This window comes from Nasonia vitripennis, chromosome 4 (genome assembly GCF_009193385.2).
Source record: "Nasonia vitripennis strain AsymCx chromosome 4, Nvit_psr_1.1, whole genome shotgun sequence".
Classification (NCBI taxonomy): domain Eukaryota; kingdom Metazoa; phylum Arthropoda; class Insecta; order Hymenoptera; family Pteromalidae; genus Nasonia; species Nasonia vitripennis.
In genome coordinates, this window is record NC_045760.1 from 28,628,909 (window position 1) to 28,645,945 (window position 17,037).

At 38.1% G+C, this 17,037-nt stretch overlaps 1 protein-coding gene across 1 annotated transcript; it reads right to left on the bottom strand.

The window, feature by feature from the left end:
- Positions 1 to 15,641: 15,641 nt before the first annotated feature.
- LOC100678502 lies at positions 15,642 to 17,032 on the bottom strand. The gene is made up of 7 exons (XM_031930579.1): positions 17,023 to 17,032; positions 16,782 to 16,934; positions 16,627 to 16,710; positions 16,241 to 16,321; positions 16,064 to 16,132; positions 15,885 to 15,947; positions 15,642 to 15,789 (listed from the first exon to the last, which is right to left on the bottom strand). Exons 1-7 carry the CDS (start codon positions 17,030 to 17,032, stop codon positions 15,728 to 15,730), a joined length of 522 nt encoding a protein of 173 aa, XP_031786439.1. The 3' UTR covers positions 15,642 to 15,727.
- Positions 17,033 to 17,037: the final 5 nt, after the last annotated feature.

Below are 17,037 nucleotides of genomic sequence, written 5' to 3' on the forward strand. Positions count from 1 at the left end.
CGCAATGCGAAAAGCTTCAAACTGTATTGATTCACATACTAATTAAATACGTTTTAAAAATATGTTTACTGATGATTGAAATAGTTTGTTTGCACTCGTAATACATATGCTGCAACATTAACCGTCATGAAAAGATCGTAGTGAATGACCTTTGACACGTGCACAGCTTTAATGGCGACTACTCGCTCAAGTCCCGTAAAACAAGCCACCACACGTGTTTCTTCTGTCTTTCCTTCTCTTTTCAAGGGCAAAAATAGCATAACTATAACTGCAGTACAGTATATGATAGAGAAAAACCGAGTTAAAGAGAGATAAACCTACATACGAAGAAGCAAGAGGTGAAAAGGAAAACCTACTGCTGCCGGTGAAAGGTATAAATCAGAACTATCAGAAGGAATAGAAGAGCCGAAGGTATATGGCTAAAGGCTAGGTCGAGAGCGAAAATAAAAGGGCGTCAATAAAACGCAAGGCCAGAAAGAGATAAAGGCCGAGATAAGCCGTTCGCTGATGCGCATCGCGAAATACTCGGACGAGGAGTTTAGCGAGAGAGAGAGAGAGAGAGAGAGAGAGAGAGAGAGAGAGAGAGAGAGGCGACGAGGCCGAAGAGAAAAGTGAGATTTATGGAAAAAGTAGTAAAATCGCGCGCTGCACTGATGCATCGGCAAACTTCATTTTCGCTAGCGAGTGCGCAATCGGATTGCCAAACGCGTAATTTTAAATTGAAATTTTTTCCAGATTTAGAGTTATTCACGCGCTACTTCTTTTATTTTTGAGTAGTCGAGCCCGCGCAGCGAATATCCCGGATTTTCTCCGCAGCACGCCTGATGTACTCGTTAACGTGAAATGCTTTTAATGCGAGGGAGCGCACTAAAATTTATTTTAAATTGTTTATGTTGTAATGGAAACGCGCAGTCTCGAAACTATGCGATAAATCACTTATAGCATTGACCTTAAACGAAACGTTCCTTATAATCGGATAATCCAGTATGGGTTATTCAAAAATCCAAAGAAAAGTTCTTTTGCAAAAAGTACCATTCTTCCCGCAGCCGATACAGATCCTGAATTGAATCCATTCAACAATGAAAAATCGAGAGAAAAAACATTCGCCAATGAACTAGGAGAAATAATCGCGACTCCGCAGTCGAGCCGCTGTGGGGGAGGGGGGAGGGGATAAACGAAAGATCTCGATGAACTTTTAATTACAGGCGAGAGCAGCCAGGAGGACGGATTCAGCGGGATTTTATCGAGAATCACGTACGCAGAGAAAGAACTCGACGAATTAGCGAGTTCGAATGTGCGGCAGCGCGAGCTCATTGTGCTCGCCCCTGACGAGCCCTGATGAAATAACAATCCCTCGGAATATGGAGGGTCGCATCGATTGTCCTATAGCCTTGCAAGCGGGCTAAATAACGTTTTTATCTTTTACGCTACCGTTTTCTTCTTTTATTTTTGCGTTCCGCGAATTTACGAGGTTTCGTTCTTCACAATTTGGTTTTTGATTGTGTACTATTTTTAAAAAATGTTAACATAAAATTTTGAAAGATTTTGACAAAAACCCTTTTTAGAAAATGTAAAAAATACAGTTGAAGATGTCGAGAATCGCGAACAATGTATCATATTTATTTCCAATATAACATTGAAAATTTAAGTAAACTCGCCTGTGCGCTTCTGATAACATCGATCTCTATTTCAATATAAATACAAAACTCGGTCCTCGACCATATCGAAGCTTGCACAACATTTATAAAATATAACGTAGAATCCAGCTGCAAAATTCATGTTTATAGAGAAGCTATCGAGCAAATCTAAATAGTTGCTCGATATAGCAATAATCCCATTACATATATATCATCAAAAGATTCACATGTAACTTCCTGAACGAGATATAAACATTCGTGAAAGAGGATTTCAGCTCGAACGTGCAGAGCTTTCTGGAAAGCCTTCTGAACAGACGTATAAAATGCTGGGTTCTACCGCAATACATCATCCGAGGAAGGCCTGCAAGCTGACCGCTGAGAAGAGGAGCACCGATAAGGAGTCGGTAAAGCGGCTTGAAGAGGTCGTCGTCCACTGGGTCGAGGCAAATCAGAATCGCCCTCGGAGACCAGGATCAGAGCACCGTGAGGCAGTTGCTCTGCTTTAAGGACGAGCATGGATTCTGGCTCTACCGCTGTAAGTCCTTGTAAATGTCGTTTATGAACTTTTTTATCAGCTTCGTTTGATTCCTTATTGTATTTGGATTGTATGAGAGATGCTGTTTTCGATTTTACACAGTTGTTCGAGGGAAGGAGATGTAATGGAAGTGCAGACAACTCTTGTTTGTTTATGCTATTTTTTATTAGTTATATATGATTCTTATCCATGTGAAAAACTCTGGATGGACATTTCTTAGTAATGTTATTTAAAAAGTGATTTCTGAATCTTAAATTTAAATAAATTTTTACTAATTTTAATAATGCACTAGATTTCTTAAATTCATCCCAGCCTTGCAGTTTATCCAGTCCGCAGAGTATCGGAGCTTATCGCAACACAGAAAGAACACAAGAAAAGGATAAACTAAACAGAACCGAGTATACATCTCGTTGTCGGTAACGGATTATCCTGGCGTTGTTATTGCATCGACTATACGCGTAGAGTTAAGGGATGAGAAAAGCGGAGAGGAACAAAAGAAACGAAGACTGCACTCAGTTGTATTATAGCCAGGCGCGGAAGTAGCAATTCCTCGCGCCGCTAAAACTTACACGTCAGAGCCGTCGAAAGAGCTATTCGAGAGAATGAGAATCGCTCCTCAGTCCATTTCACGGCCGAGTGGCTCTATGTTTACGTCGATTGCTCTACAGCCTATAGATTGATACTTACAGTTATTACTATACACTATTGAAAGAAGTAGGATAAAAACGCTTTTTTCGCAAAATCGATTCCCTGCAGGCAAAAAGGAAGAGAGTATTGTATACAAGGTATGTGCGTGAGACAAAATGAAAATTTCGGCGCAAGCCGCACGAGAAAGCGGACTAGATTTTATCCAGATACTCAAGCCGATATGAGATGGGAGAGGAGAGAATGGAGAGATGCCTTGCACGCGCTGTTCTCTCCGAGTATAAATTTACAAATTTCATGAGGGCGGAAGCGCGTCGAAGGTGTATCATAGATTTATAATATAAAGACACGTTGGGGAATTGACCAACTCTATGAAAATAAACAGGTATAGAATTGCGAAGTATTATAGAAAAATATTGCATCCGATATTTTAACCGCAAAACAATCACGTCTTCGTCTGACTATATCGGCGTGGTTCTACTTGTGGCTCATGCATGCTACACAATATTAAAAAAAGAAAAACAATGTTCATCGAGTCGCTCGATTGTCACGTAAAAAGCATCGATATCTTTTCCGAAATTACCCAGTCGGTCCAGAAAAAAGTGATGTATCGACATAATTTCAGATCATCGACTTGTGTGCTGCTCGTATAAAGTACTGTCCTCCTTCTGTATAGCTTGACAGGGTGAAAATTGTAGTTCACGACGGGACGGAGGTTTTCTGCCGATGCAACGGTCACACGTATCCGAGCTTGTCCTGCAGCAACGCATAACCAATCGCTGAGCAAAAAGTAGTCGAACGCGTGGACAATAAAGAAATCAAGCGCCAGGGCGGAAAACGAATCACGGTCAGCTTTGAGATTTAGGTGGGGGCATTGGCAGATTAACGATTTTAGATCAGCGGCTATCGTGCAGTGGTGGTTGCAATTTCGATACTGTCCGATGAGCTGCCGCTGTTGTGGGCTGTAAGAAGCTGCCCAGCGATTGATCTCGTCAGCGAGAATCTCTGAATATTCGCTTCTTGGAGGGAAAGGTGCTTTCTTATTGTACTTTTGAAACGATGTACGATATTTTTTCAGTGGATTTAGTAAAAAACATTTAGTTATCCTTATCTCGCCTTAGAAAGTGAATTTCTATACTCTGCGAAATTCCTAGCATTTCTCCTATTTTCCCGCCATTAATCTCTCCCGCTTCGGCTCTCTATAATTCTCTATCTAAATCTCTTCCGCACTGGCAGTCAGTCGAGATAAAATTTGTCCCAATATTTTCCTCCACCTCGCGACTTCCAGCTCCACAATTCAAGCGCTCCTCCTTCGCCACTTCTCCTCGAACTCTCATCAGCCTTTAATCACTACACCGTAAATCATGAGTTATTAGATCAAATCGGCCAATACACCTCCTGTGTGTGCATCGATTTTCCTTTTTGCGCATTTCACGCAGCCACGCGCAATTTTACGAGCGGGAAGCGCGCTCCCGCTATAAACTCGCCGTTTGCGCAGAACTGCTTATTCGAAAAGCAATTTTGCGTCATACCTGTATGAAATTCTTCCGGGCACGTACACGATACTATCGACAACAGCACTCGAAATTTTCCCCAGTAAAAGCAATATCCGCGTCGGCGAACTAATCTAGGGATCTTCGAAGTGGCGGGGAATATTCACCTACCTGTTCTGGATGGTAATTTGCGCGGACCAAGGTTAAGACAAAGTGCTCTCGGGGCCGTCTTGGAGTCTAAGTACTTGACGTAGTTGCGACAACTCAAGCCGTTTGCGCCGAGGAGATCAAACGAAACGCTCGAGAGGCCCAAGTAGTCCAACGTTGAGTTACTGGACGTACTATCTTCACGGTCTGCGTGATTCAAATTTTCCGATAATGAGATTATAGGATAACCATAAGCTGTTCGTAATTACTAACAGTGATTCTTTAGATGATCATTAATATATGCTCAATTATAATGAAACAATACTTATTGTTTTGGCTTTGGCTGACTAACCATGCGTGGCCCTTGTAGAAATTTGGCTGGTTGAACCAGTCAATATCCTATTGGCTCGGCATATTCATTCGGTAGAATACCGACCAGAAATACTCGAGAAATCTTGCCGATAACTCGGATCGACCGCACTAACGTATATTTTATAACCTTTTGCGCATGCGTTTACTCGTCACGATAGACGCTACATAATACCAAAGCATATAGTTGTGGCTTATGATAATTGTTATAATTTTATTTAAAGGTGTACCACTGAATATAATATTATAACAAATATAATAAGCCACAATTACAAATAGTTACCAAAAAATAGCCTTTATTGCGCCCCGGGTAATTTATTACCTGGCCGAGCAAACATTATTTTTTCCAGCATTACTAAATAGCTTAGCCCGAGATCTTGAATTTAAAAAAAAAAAATTTTCGAAAATGACCGTCCCTATCAAGATATAAAATTATGTTTTTCCAAAAAATGATATTTTAATGCGTATAGCAAAAAAACATTTACTTGACATTTTTATATTTAGAGATTTCACTACGTTTATTAGCCTTTTTCTTGCCAAGATTTTCACTTTTGAATTCATATTACTGTAGAAAGAAAATCTTATGCCCACTTGGAGTATGCGCAAAAAAGAGAGATGATGAAATTTATGAACGTCACAGTAGTAGCATATGAACAAGAATGTGTAGATATGATGGCTAAAGATGATGGTAAAGTCAACGCATGTTACAGTGACAGTATTATGGTCGATGAGCTGATTCGGAACTACTCTAAACCTCAGGATGGTTGGATTATAAGTAGTGTCAGAGAGAATTTATTTACTACTTTGCCCCGTTTTTTGGTTGCAAGATATTCACCGTACGTAAGCGAATTTTCTAGAATAGTTCGAAGATTACTAGAATCTGGAATTCCTATGATATGGTTAGAAGAAAACCTTAGAGATTTCGCGTTGAGAAATAAAGAAGTAGTACCAGTTGATTATAGATTTTTGTATCATGAAGATAATGACGAAAATCAAATTACTAATCTGACTAATAATGAACAACGAATCAGGATGAAATTGATTTATATACTACTGGTTGGTTACGCATTGGCAACTTTTCTTTTGTGATAGAAGTTATTATGAAACAAATTAAAAAATACAAAAATAAATAAATAGGTAAAGTTGACTTGTATTTTTCTAGAATGAAGTTTTCATTACATGTTGCGTCGTTTGTGTTTTAGGACTTCTTTGAGGCCTTCTGTAATATATTTCAATACCTTTTAAGTAAGAAAGAATAAAAAGTCTATAGAAGTTTAAAATATGCCGGAATTGCTGTCATTATTCTGTGAATTTGCTTTTTATTACCTATTTACGTTTCACTAGTTTTCCTGTGTTTTAATTGATCTTTTGCTGACACATACGTATCTCAAAAATTTTGATGAGATCTCATTAACAATGACAGTATTTTGCTAAAACAAATGCTACTTCGGTAAAAAAAATTAAGATTGATCGAAAATTGATTTGTGAATTTTTTATTCCAGTTTTTACCTTCCCGAATCTATTTTTTTTTTTTAGTCAGTTTGACTTTAGGAATAGTATAGGTAGGTTACAAAAGGTTACAATGTAAAGAAGTTTTTCAAAATTGTTATCAGGCGTTTATAATAACTATAGCGAGTTTAGACGCGTTTCGCGCGTATCAACTGATTAAAAAAAGTGAGGCGCAGGCTATCTCTTTTAGCAGCCAACAAAAAATTCATTTTATTCTAAGAGTCTGAGATTTCAAATTTATTCATACATATTGCAAGTGGAAACGAACAGGCAAGTTTTATAGGTTATGTAGTGCATCGGAGTAGTAAAAGATTCTAAACCAATAAAAGTTAAGAGATTCTAAATATCAGTGCCTTGCTATTACTTTACATTTTGCGTACTTATTCAAATTAAAATACAACTTCGAATTGAAAATCGAGCAGTATGCATGCCCTTTTTTGACCGACTAATCATAGAATAAATAAAACTCTGCCAAGATGAAGTAATAGAAACTTTTAGATAGGATACATTATGATACTAGGGTATAATGTAGCGAGTGCGGTTAACGCCGTGCACCATAAAGAATGACTTTTGACACGTATATAGCACATCATTACTAGTCTATTTTTAGGTCAAACAGGTTAAACACATTTCAACTTTGACTTACTGTTTTTCTCTTGAATCAGTAAAAGAGGTCAGAAAAAGCATAGCAGAAACTCTGATCTAGAAATTAATACTGCGTATTATAAGAATGTTCGATAAATTCAAGTATACCGAATCAGCTGGCAGCGTTTCTGCTTGAAGGTAAAGTGAATGTTGTCGTGACGCGTGGAAATTCGTCCATGGTTGCAACTCATAAAATTTTATGGTAACGTTATTGAATGAAAGAGTTGAGGGTTCCGAGACAAATTTCATAAATCAATGAAAGCTTCGGTTTGTACAAACGCCAGCCTTTTAGCTTCAACGAAGAAATTAGCAACTTTCGAAACTCCGATTCGCGTCTCATAACTCTAATCCCCGCAACTTTTGTTTAATTGAGAAAGTGCTTTATGCGACTTCAACTGCTATCGCAAGCACTGAGTATGGACAATTTTCAATCGTGATAAAATTTTATACAGCGTAATTTTTTATTCAAGCAGATGAGTTCTTCATGGCGAATAAAAAAGAAAAGACAAAAGTTGGGAAAAGTAGAAAACTCGCGTGCAGAGTGATATAGCCTTAAAAGTTCCCCCAAGTTTTTATAATTGCACCTACCAATTTTCGTAATCTTTTCTCACGGTCCTACGACCTTCATCCTTTTCATCTTTCTTTTGTCTTTTCCCATTATCTTAAGACGGGAAAAATAATTGGAACACCTCGCTGACGCTTCTGCATCTTGGACCCGAGTATTATATTTTGTACGGTTCCTCCGTAAAATTACCGCATCTTTGAAACCCTAACCGTGACTGAAGTTCCGTGAGATGGAACAATTTGCAACGTACTCAGGTGACGAGCAAGTCAGAGTCGCGTGGATTTAATGACAAAGTCTTGTGGGATTGTAGCAATGGTAACCCAAGATATTGTATATTAGTTTGTGTAAAAAAAAATTAAAATTCTACTAAAGATTTTGATCTGATGTTTCGTATGGATAACATCTATTTGCTATGTTGGAATACGCCGAAAATGTGTACGCTTTATGCACGCACACACACATACAGCTACAGATTACAGCGTACAGAGGCCCAAGCAGAGAGGGTCCACTACCTGGACTTTATTGCACCCCGCCGGACTTAAGCCCCCCAGCGCAGCAGTGCGTCAGTTCCAGTACGGACACGACCAGAGCAACACACCGAGCAGAGCATTCAATCATACATACAGTTATTCTAAATATTCAGTTATTCAGTCTTGTACATCTTTTTAACCATTGTTAAATAAAGTATCCTTATATTTGTCACATACTTCACGCATATTCCTGATATTAGAACATGCTATATATTTTAAAAAATGAAAGAGACTTTTACATTTTTTTAACAGACTTCAGAAAAGACACTTTTTCATGTCCTATAACGTAGTAATTTCATCAGTAAATCTCAATACTTATTTCTCAAGAGATGTGGCTGTCTTTACGCGAATTGAATTCTTGATCCACATGTGTCAGCTATTTAAAAACTAGCACATGTTTGGGGCTTCTCGTCTGCTCGAAATTTTTCTCTCGAGTCTCAATAAAAACAACGGCATATCACATGATCGTCGAGGGTATATACTTAAACACAACAGATCCAGGCATATAAAGTATAGTCGTCGCTGGAAGTGTCGAAAGAAAAATATTCAAGGCGAGGGCAAAGAATTTAAAATTTCGCGCACGAACGATCTTGTGCCATCAGACGGAATGTTTAGCAGTCGATCGTGCCACCCTCGTTGCCTCGGTAAATCAGGCTGGGAGATGGGCCACGAGTCTCAGCGGTACATACTGAGATGGAGGCGAGGAAAATGGGGACGTTTCACATGCAAAGCGCTAAATCACGGCGCAAATATTTATGCAAATTGCCGGTCCAACGTTCGCATCGAAATTCCGCAGATCTCGAGGGCGTAACAAGCCGACGCATCGCAAATGGTAGAGCTGGGGATCGACGCCAAAAACTAGTTGAAAATTCACAGTCGATGATCGACTATCTGGGGTAGTTAAATGCAAAACATTTTTTTTATTGATTGACTTTTGCAAGCTAAATATATGCAAGCAAAAACGGCAGTCGAAGTCAATTAGCCAAAAACTGCTGAATAAAAGCTCGAGATTGTTTGAAAACACTGAAATGAACAAAGAGGCCAAGTTTACTTATAAAATCAGAGAGAAGAAAAAGTTTTTTCTGCTTGGCTTCAATAAAGTTTATTAATTTTTCATTGTCTAGCAGACTGCTTGCGCAAAACGATTTTCAATGCTTAATAAGATATATAGGTATAAAGTGCAAAATTGTCGGCTAATGTTCACAAAACGAATATTCGAAGTACAGAGACTGCGAGGCTGAATAAAATTGAATTGAATAATATTTCCCATCGTTTTGCTCCTTCCGATTTGTCCCTTATTTTTTTGATTTTTTGTCTTTCATCCATTTACCTTCAACAATTTGCTTTTTTGCCTTCTCTTCATACTTTACGTCGAGATATTAACATTTCATCCTGTTCTCTGCACTAGAAATTTAATAGCAAACGACAATTTTCACCGGTTCATTCTTTATCCTTTATGAGACACAGCTTATTCAAGCTCGTCTTTGTTCAATAAAGACTTTGACTCTTCTTTACGAGATGAAGATGCTGTGCAAAAACATTTTTTCGCGTTATTGAAATTTCACAACACTAATATTATCGGCTTCCGTCGATATGAAAACTTAAGGAAATTTTCGCAATTCTTTTACTTCTTGCTGTTACTTATTAATTTATTTATTTGAAAAAAGAATTAAATCGTATGCCTATGTAAACTATTCAACTGGAATGAACGAAACAAATAAGATATCCATCAGCCTACAATTCAATGAAACTAAAGACTCTGAGTACGAACAAACGTGTCTAAAGATTGAGCACCGCTTTGGTGAGCTATTGTCCGGGCGGCGGCGAATCTCTCCTAAGACCCTGGAGTCCGTCAATCAACCTGGCACGACATGTCGCTTTTCGTACCGAGATTAGGAAGCTGGAACCAGTCGTAGAAAACCTCGTGGAAGACGCGTTCGAGGAAGCTGGAAATATCGAGGATTCCCTGCAGACACTTCTTAGATTTCGACATTTCACGTGTCATGACAACCTTATATAACCGATATGATATGATAAGTATAACTTTTTTTATTTCTAACAAGCATGCCTTCGGCTTAAAGGTAATAAAACTCACACCAAGGCTTCTCATCACTGCGATGCTCTCGTCGAGTCAATTGCCGATCAGATCGCCGATCTTTATCACAATTGGCCCACCGAACTCGGCGATAATCCGCAAAGCCGGCTCGACCGTTAACGGTTGCGGCGGCGATAAGACACGGCTACTCAAGTGCAGGGACGTTCCGCGACTGTTGAGCCTCTGTAAGGAAGCCTGTTATTGACTCGACTTGCGATTCCTGCAAAGGTTCCTGGAGAAGCCTCATTTCGTCTACAAGGACGTCCTGGACATCGTCCAAGCTTACAAAAATTATTAATTACGGTAGCTTTAGCTTGATGTTTGTATTAACTATAATGTAACATTTTTTAACAAGTACGAGAAACGCAATACTAAAATCTTTGAAAACGTTAGTGTATTCGTTTACAAAATAAAAATTCGTTTTCCATTTAGTACTCGACTAATCCTTAGCAAATGATCTAACGAAGCCTTCAAACTTTTAATAAATAATTATTATGGACAAACCTCTATACGGGGATAATGTCTCCCTCTGATATATATCTGCTAGTTAAAAGCCGATTTAGAAATTTTTTAGAACAATTTCACTTCGCTATAGACTGATACAGACAAACGGTTTCTATTTTTTACAAACTTCTAGATTCATTGAAAATAATTCCACGTGTAGTAGAAAAGTTAAAATTACACAATTTGGAAACTATGCCTATATCATGAAAGTATATCTCGAAAACGAGAGGCTCGATCGATGGCGGCAGATGTCGAACAACGAAGTTTCTTATTACTTCACACGAGTCCAAAACTACTTGACGACGTGAGAGTCTTTTCGGAACATATGGATCGTCAACCAAGATTTATTAATTCATTAGTACAACCGTCTTTCCATACGATAAGTCGAAAAGTTTATGTTTTAACAGAGAAAAAAAAGACTTGCCTTAGAGAAAAAGTCAATAATTCAGTCGCTACCCTGGTAGAAACGTAAAGAACTCATTCGCCATCTGTTGGCCAAATCCGAACGACTTGGCCAACGGTTTAACCAACAGTTACCCTTAAATACTGCTTATTTCGTCACATTACAAGCGGTTCGGTTGATAAACAGATGGTTTAATTTGAAATACTCGTTTGAGCTTAGATTCGATTTAGGAAACCTAGGTAGTGCGCTCCGTGGCTTTCGATATTTAGATGTAAGTTCTTCTTGAAGATGACGAGCACGTTAGCCGGGACTCTCGCTGACGATGTCCAGATGCCCATCGGGGAAAAAAATGAAATCTAGTTGGCGCGCTCCGTGGCTTTCGATATGCAGATGAAAGTTCTGTTTGAAGATGATGAGCACGTCACCCGGGTCTCTCGTAGACGATGTCTAGGTCTTCGACGAGAGAAAAATAATAAAATATAGATAGCGCGCTCTGTGGAAATAATTATTATACAAGACTTCAAAAAGTGTTTGAAAATATTAGAAAATTTTGAAAATGTTTAAAATTTCCACAATTTTACATTTCACTAATAAACTGCGATTTGTACTCAGAACTAGACTGGATATAGGAATCATTACTAACCGCTGAGGTTCTCGGACACCTGGACATCGTCTACGAGACTCGCGGGTAACGTGTCCATCATCTTCGAGCAGAACTTACACCTACACACCGCAAACCACGAAGCGCATTACTAAGCCTAACATTTTTTCCCATAATAGACACCTGGACAAAAATTTAGAGAGTTCCGGGTGACCTGAACAACACAGACGGTGAACATTCACGTAAACATCGAGAGCTTAGCATATTCTATATATTTATTATAGGTATATCACAAACCGAAATTATAAATCACTATAATAGTATTAAAATTTCATAACCTTAAATTACTACATTTAAAATTTTTTTTTTTTCTTAATTCACAGGCCATTTTGGTTGGTTTATTTTCTACCTGCAGGGTACCAGTGCAAATTCTGCGACTTTTGGCAGTTTCGCCAAGGCCGTTTGCAAATTCTTTTTTCTTCTTCCTTGACTCCATTTCCTATTCCAACGTCGGTATTACTATTGTGAAACAATTGGCAATATTGTTACAAGCTGTGAGATAAACCTCGTTGTGATATTTGTTCGGTTGGAAAAATAAGTTCTATAACACCGGGCAAGGAAAACTCGACTGACGTCAAAACTTGACAACAGCAAACGAGAAAATGATACGACTGACAGATATATAAGTAAACGAGGAAACGATGATGGATGTTGCATAAGGAGTTTCTATTGCTTTTCCTCGACTGCTAACATTCTTCGTTTCTTGTGGAAAGTTACAAAAACGCTTTGTGATATTTCTTTCCAGCTGTTTTATGTGTACAGTGATATGTTTGCACAAACGAAAAGTATTCTCGTCCATTTTTAAAATGAATACTATCTTTCTAGATTCCACTTAATTTCGGACAATCTTCTTGAGATTCTCGCTAATTCATAGAATCCCGAGTTGATTTAGCCTCCCATAAAAAATCTCTTCGACTGCATCAATTAAGCACATAAACCTCGGCAAGGTACTAACAACAGCCTTTGTGAAATATAATTATATTATACCAACGGCTTCAGTAAAGCTCTGCATCAGGATATTCTTTTCTCGCGTAAACCACCCCATCGTAAAAATATTAAAAGCCCTCCATTCACGTGCGTCAATTAAACCGGCGGCTATAAAATATCGGGAATGAATTATTTATAGAAACCACTAATCATAACTCTATAATAACCATCAAACGTAATTAGGAGAAGTTTTTTATTATCTCTACGTAATATCTACGTAAAATTTCAAATTTAACTTCTCGATGTTCACCGAGTGGCTCCGCAAAAAATACCAGCAAAACTGGACCAGTGTGTAAAGAGGGTAGCAAAACCAGTCCGAAATAACGTCCACTCAGATACAACGTAAACCGACTGTTCGCTGTCAAATGAAGAATTGTTCGGTGTGTATGAAGAGGACGAAATTAGATACACGACGCGAATGCAACAGATATAGAAAATGGAATGAAAAAGGGTAGCGATGACGCGGACCGCTGAAAAGGTAATATATCGCTGGAGAAATAAAAGAATGTAATGAGCCCTTTCCGAGTTTGAAATTTAACGCGCGTGGATAACGGCGACGTTGATGCAAAAGAGAAAACTCGCTGCGATTCGACTTGAAGATAGTTTACGTCGAAAAATGCCGACGGGAATGATCCACTCTAACGAGTGGAGTCTCTTTTCCTTTTTATTATTTTTACTTTTTTGCCATCGCGCGATTCTCTTCAAGTTTCGCTTAACGTATTACGAAACACTGGCGCTTTTGTTCACAGCGCTGAGAGCTTTTTTGCCACCGACTTTTCCGAAAAAAAACCACGATTCTTCTGGCAATTAAAACATAACAATTATAATAACAGCCGAGATAAAGCTCATTCGTTATTCTACTCGCTGTAGTTGCTTTGGAAAACTTTTGCCTCGTACAATAATGCCTTGAATTCTAAGTATTTTTACGCTTCCTCTCTCCCATTGAAAATTCGAAAAACAATACCGACCTGCGCTGTGGATTTTATTCACTGTTATTGGCTTTCGCTATCTCCTGTACTCCAAGTTTTCCTACACAATTCCAAATCATCCCGAGGCCAAAAAACGACACTCGCAGATTCAATTCACCGAAAAGCCATACCCAGCAGCTATTCTTCTTTGCACCGCGGTCTATGCAGAGGGGAGAGCAATCGGTAAAGAGAGCGTAAACGGCTCGTAAAGCGGCTGTTTACGCGAGCGCGATAACCGGGCCAGTGAATACCCGTCGTGAAAGTTTCGCGAGACGATCTATCGTCAGCGGAAAATATTATTGTCCGCAACTCGCGCGACACCGACGTCGTAGTCCGAGTGTTTATGCATGTACGTAAATTCAAGTATCGGGTGTGCGGTAAACTCGGAGCGTCGACGGCGTTGCCCGGAAGTAAGGGACAGTTTAGTGGGATAAAGGTGCGGTGCAGAGGTAAGTCTAATAAGAGAAATTTTGCATATTCCTCGGTAGGGTAGTTCTGAGCTTCGAACCCTTCCCTTCGTTTGCATATACTGGAGGTGTACACTGTGAATAGTTTAAGTGACGAGGACGGACGATTTAATCTATCTGCCGGCGATTTTGTATTTTTTGTCGCTTGGTGCATGAGTTACTTGGTTACGGAGACGATATCCAGCAGTGTTACTGAATGATACGTCCTCTTATTAATAAATACTATACTGATGACTATAAACTTGGTGCTATTTTTTTTATTTGTAAAATAGATCGAGTGTCGATAAAATTAGGCCAGATACTCAGGAGCTATGGAGAGCTCAATACGCTGCATCGAGATATAAATTGTATACAGAGAATAATATACATCGCAAATAAATTAATTAATACCAACATCGAATTATTGCTAATATCGCGCAGTTATTGCCTTTACACATTAATATAAATAATAATGCTCCATGCGTACACTGTAAGCGAATATAATATATGCCTGGATAATAATGCATGCTATTGGTTTTACTAAATGACGCCATCGTTAATCATGCACATTGTAAAATAATATCGCTAATTCAAAAATTAATAATAGAAATAATTCGACTAAAATCGAAAAACGCAAAAAATGGAAATATACGAAGTATCTGATGTGTCGTGTTTTCGAACGAGCCCAGCTCTCGAGCAACGCGTATCTAGTATATAACATAGAACTATGTCGGCAAAAGTTTGGAAACAGTGTAGCGAGTATAAAGTCTTGGTGCTACGCAAGCAAATGCACAACACGCGACAGCGTAGCTGTCCCATTGTTCAATGGGTCCTCTGCTATAACTGCAGTTATTTCTCATCCCCGTCGTTTATTTGTCCCGTGCCGAGCGAGCGAGAGAGAGAGAGAGAGTCGCCGGGAATTCATCCCGGCTTAAGGAGTATCGATTTAATCGCGATAAAAGGAACGAAATGGACGCTCTAATTTATCGCGACCCGACCTTGATGTATACTCGCTGGCGATGCGCGCTCGTAAATTCGCCCGACTCAAGAGCCAGTGCCTCTCTCTATCTCCTCTTTCTCTTCTTTTCGTCCGCTGTCCTCTTCGCTTTTCAAATCCGGCGACCGCGCGCGCTGGCCTGTACACGAGCGGATTTAGCTGTTTGCGTTTGGCTCCTGGATTGAATATTGATTTTTGGATTTATTTCCTATGCCTTATTGTTTTTTAATTTAGAAGGTTTGATTTGTTTTTCAATATAAACGCCGCATCTCCATTTTTACCGAATTTCAATCGCGTATAGCTTCGACTCAGTGAACAGCAGATACCTATGATGGTACATTGAACTTTCTATACAGACATGAATTTTCTTACGAGAAGAGTATGAGTTGTGCTAGTGTTCACTGGAAATTTTGAGCTGTGCTGGTCTTGGTAGAGAGCGACGATATAAAAATACGGGACGTTATGCACTAGACCATTTTTTTTTCATTTTATCTTAACAAACGAATTTTACATCACAATGAAATTTTTATTTCTATTTTATTTTGCATATTACAAGCTTGTTTATGTTGGTAAAAAATAATTATTTTTTATTCATCCACGGCTCGTTTTGCCATAACTGTTGCAAAAATCTCTAGTTCGTTCTCCCAACTCACCTGAAACGGATTTTCGAGAGTTTATTTAAAACAAATCTAGTTATTTTGTATTCCGAGATCGAATAGATTTAACGAAAAAGTGGAAAATACGATACCTTTGCAAGTTCTATCACAAATGTTTCTCAAATTGTCTTGTTCTTCTTGTTTGGTTTTTGGTACTGCAAGAGTAGTAGATAGAATCATTACATAAGTAGTCATAAGTTAAACTATTGCGTCTTCAGAATTCAAAAATTAGTTAAGTTAAATAACTGATAATACATAATATTATATTTACCTGGTTTAAGGTTGATATAAGGTTTACAGTAGTCGTCACAAAATTGAGATATGAAATGACCTTTCTCTTCTAAAAAATAAATTATTTATGATATTATTTATTTTTTAACTTATAGTTTTTGCAACATATACAATGCTAATGCTTCGCGTGAACGTAACGAAAATCATTAATTATTACCTGTTAAGCATGATTCTTGACATATACGTTTTAGATTGTCGAATCTCTCTTCTAGTTTTGTCTTTTGATCTGAGTACAAAACTTAAATGTAAAATTCTCAATAAACTCCAGTAAACAATAGTTAATCATATATTCGTCATGAAATATATCAGAATTCGAACACCTATTACAGGGGTGCATGAATATATACTTTTCATTACCTTACACATTCACTTTTTACTGTTTAGAGGATAGCATTTAATTAATTTGATTATCAATAATTAACTTCACATTGATCAATTACAATTTTACAATATCACGATTTCTTATCTTAACACTATACTGCCTTAAAAATGTCACATTAAATAACGGAATAATGATGTATGAAAAAATTCTTGAACACTTACGAGGCGTTACGTCTTGAGGTGTATGCAATTTATCAGCACAATGAACATTGCAAAATTCTTGTAACCATTTTACCTCAGTTGGCCCTGTAATAACATATTTTTTTAAATAAATAGTCTCAATGCAAACATTCCACTGAGCAACGTATCAAACATACCTCGACATTTTTCGGAACACACAAGTTTTAATTCAATTGACCCCGCCTGTTTTTTATCCGATAGTAGATTATTTGAACACAAAAAAAAAATATTGTACAATTCGTTCAATCTTTTTATGGTAATTGTAATTTTCTTACGTTTTAAACCGTGAGCTATACATAATACAGCAAGAAGAAAAGAAAAATAAGACAACATTTTGAAATATTTAATATTCTGTTATATTGCGCTCAATTAAAAAACAAATAAACATTGTTC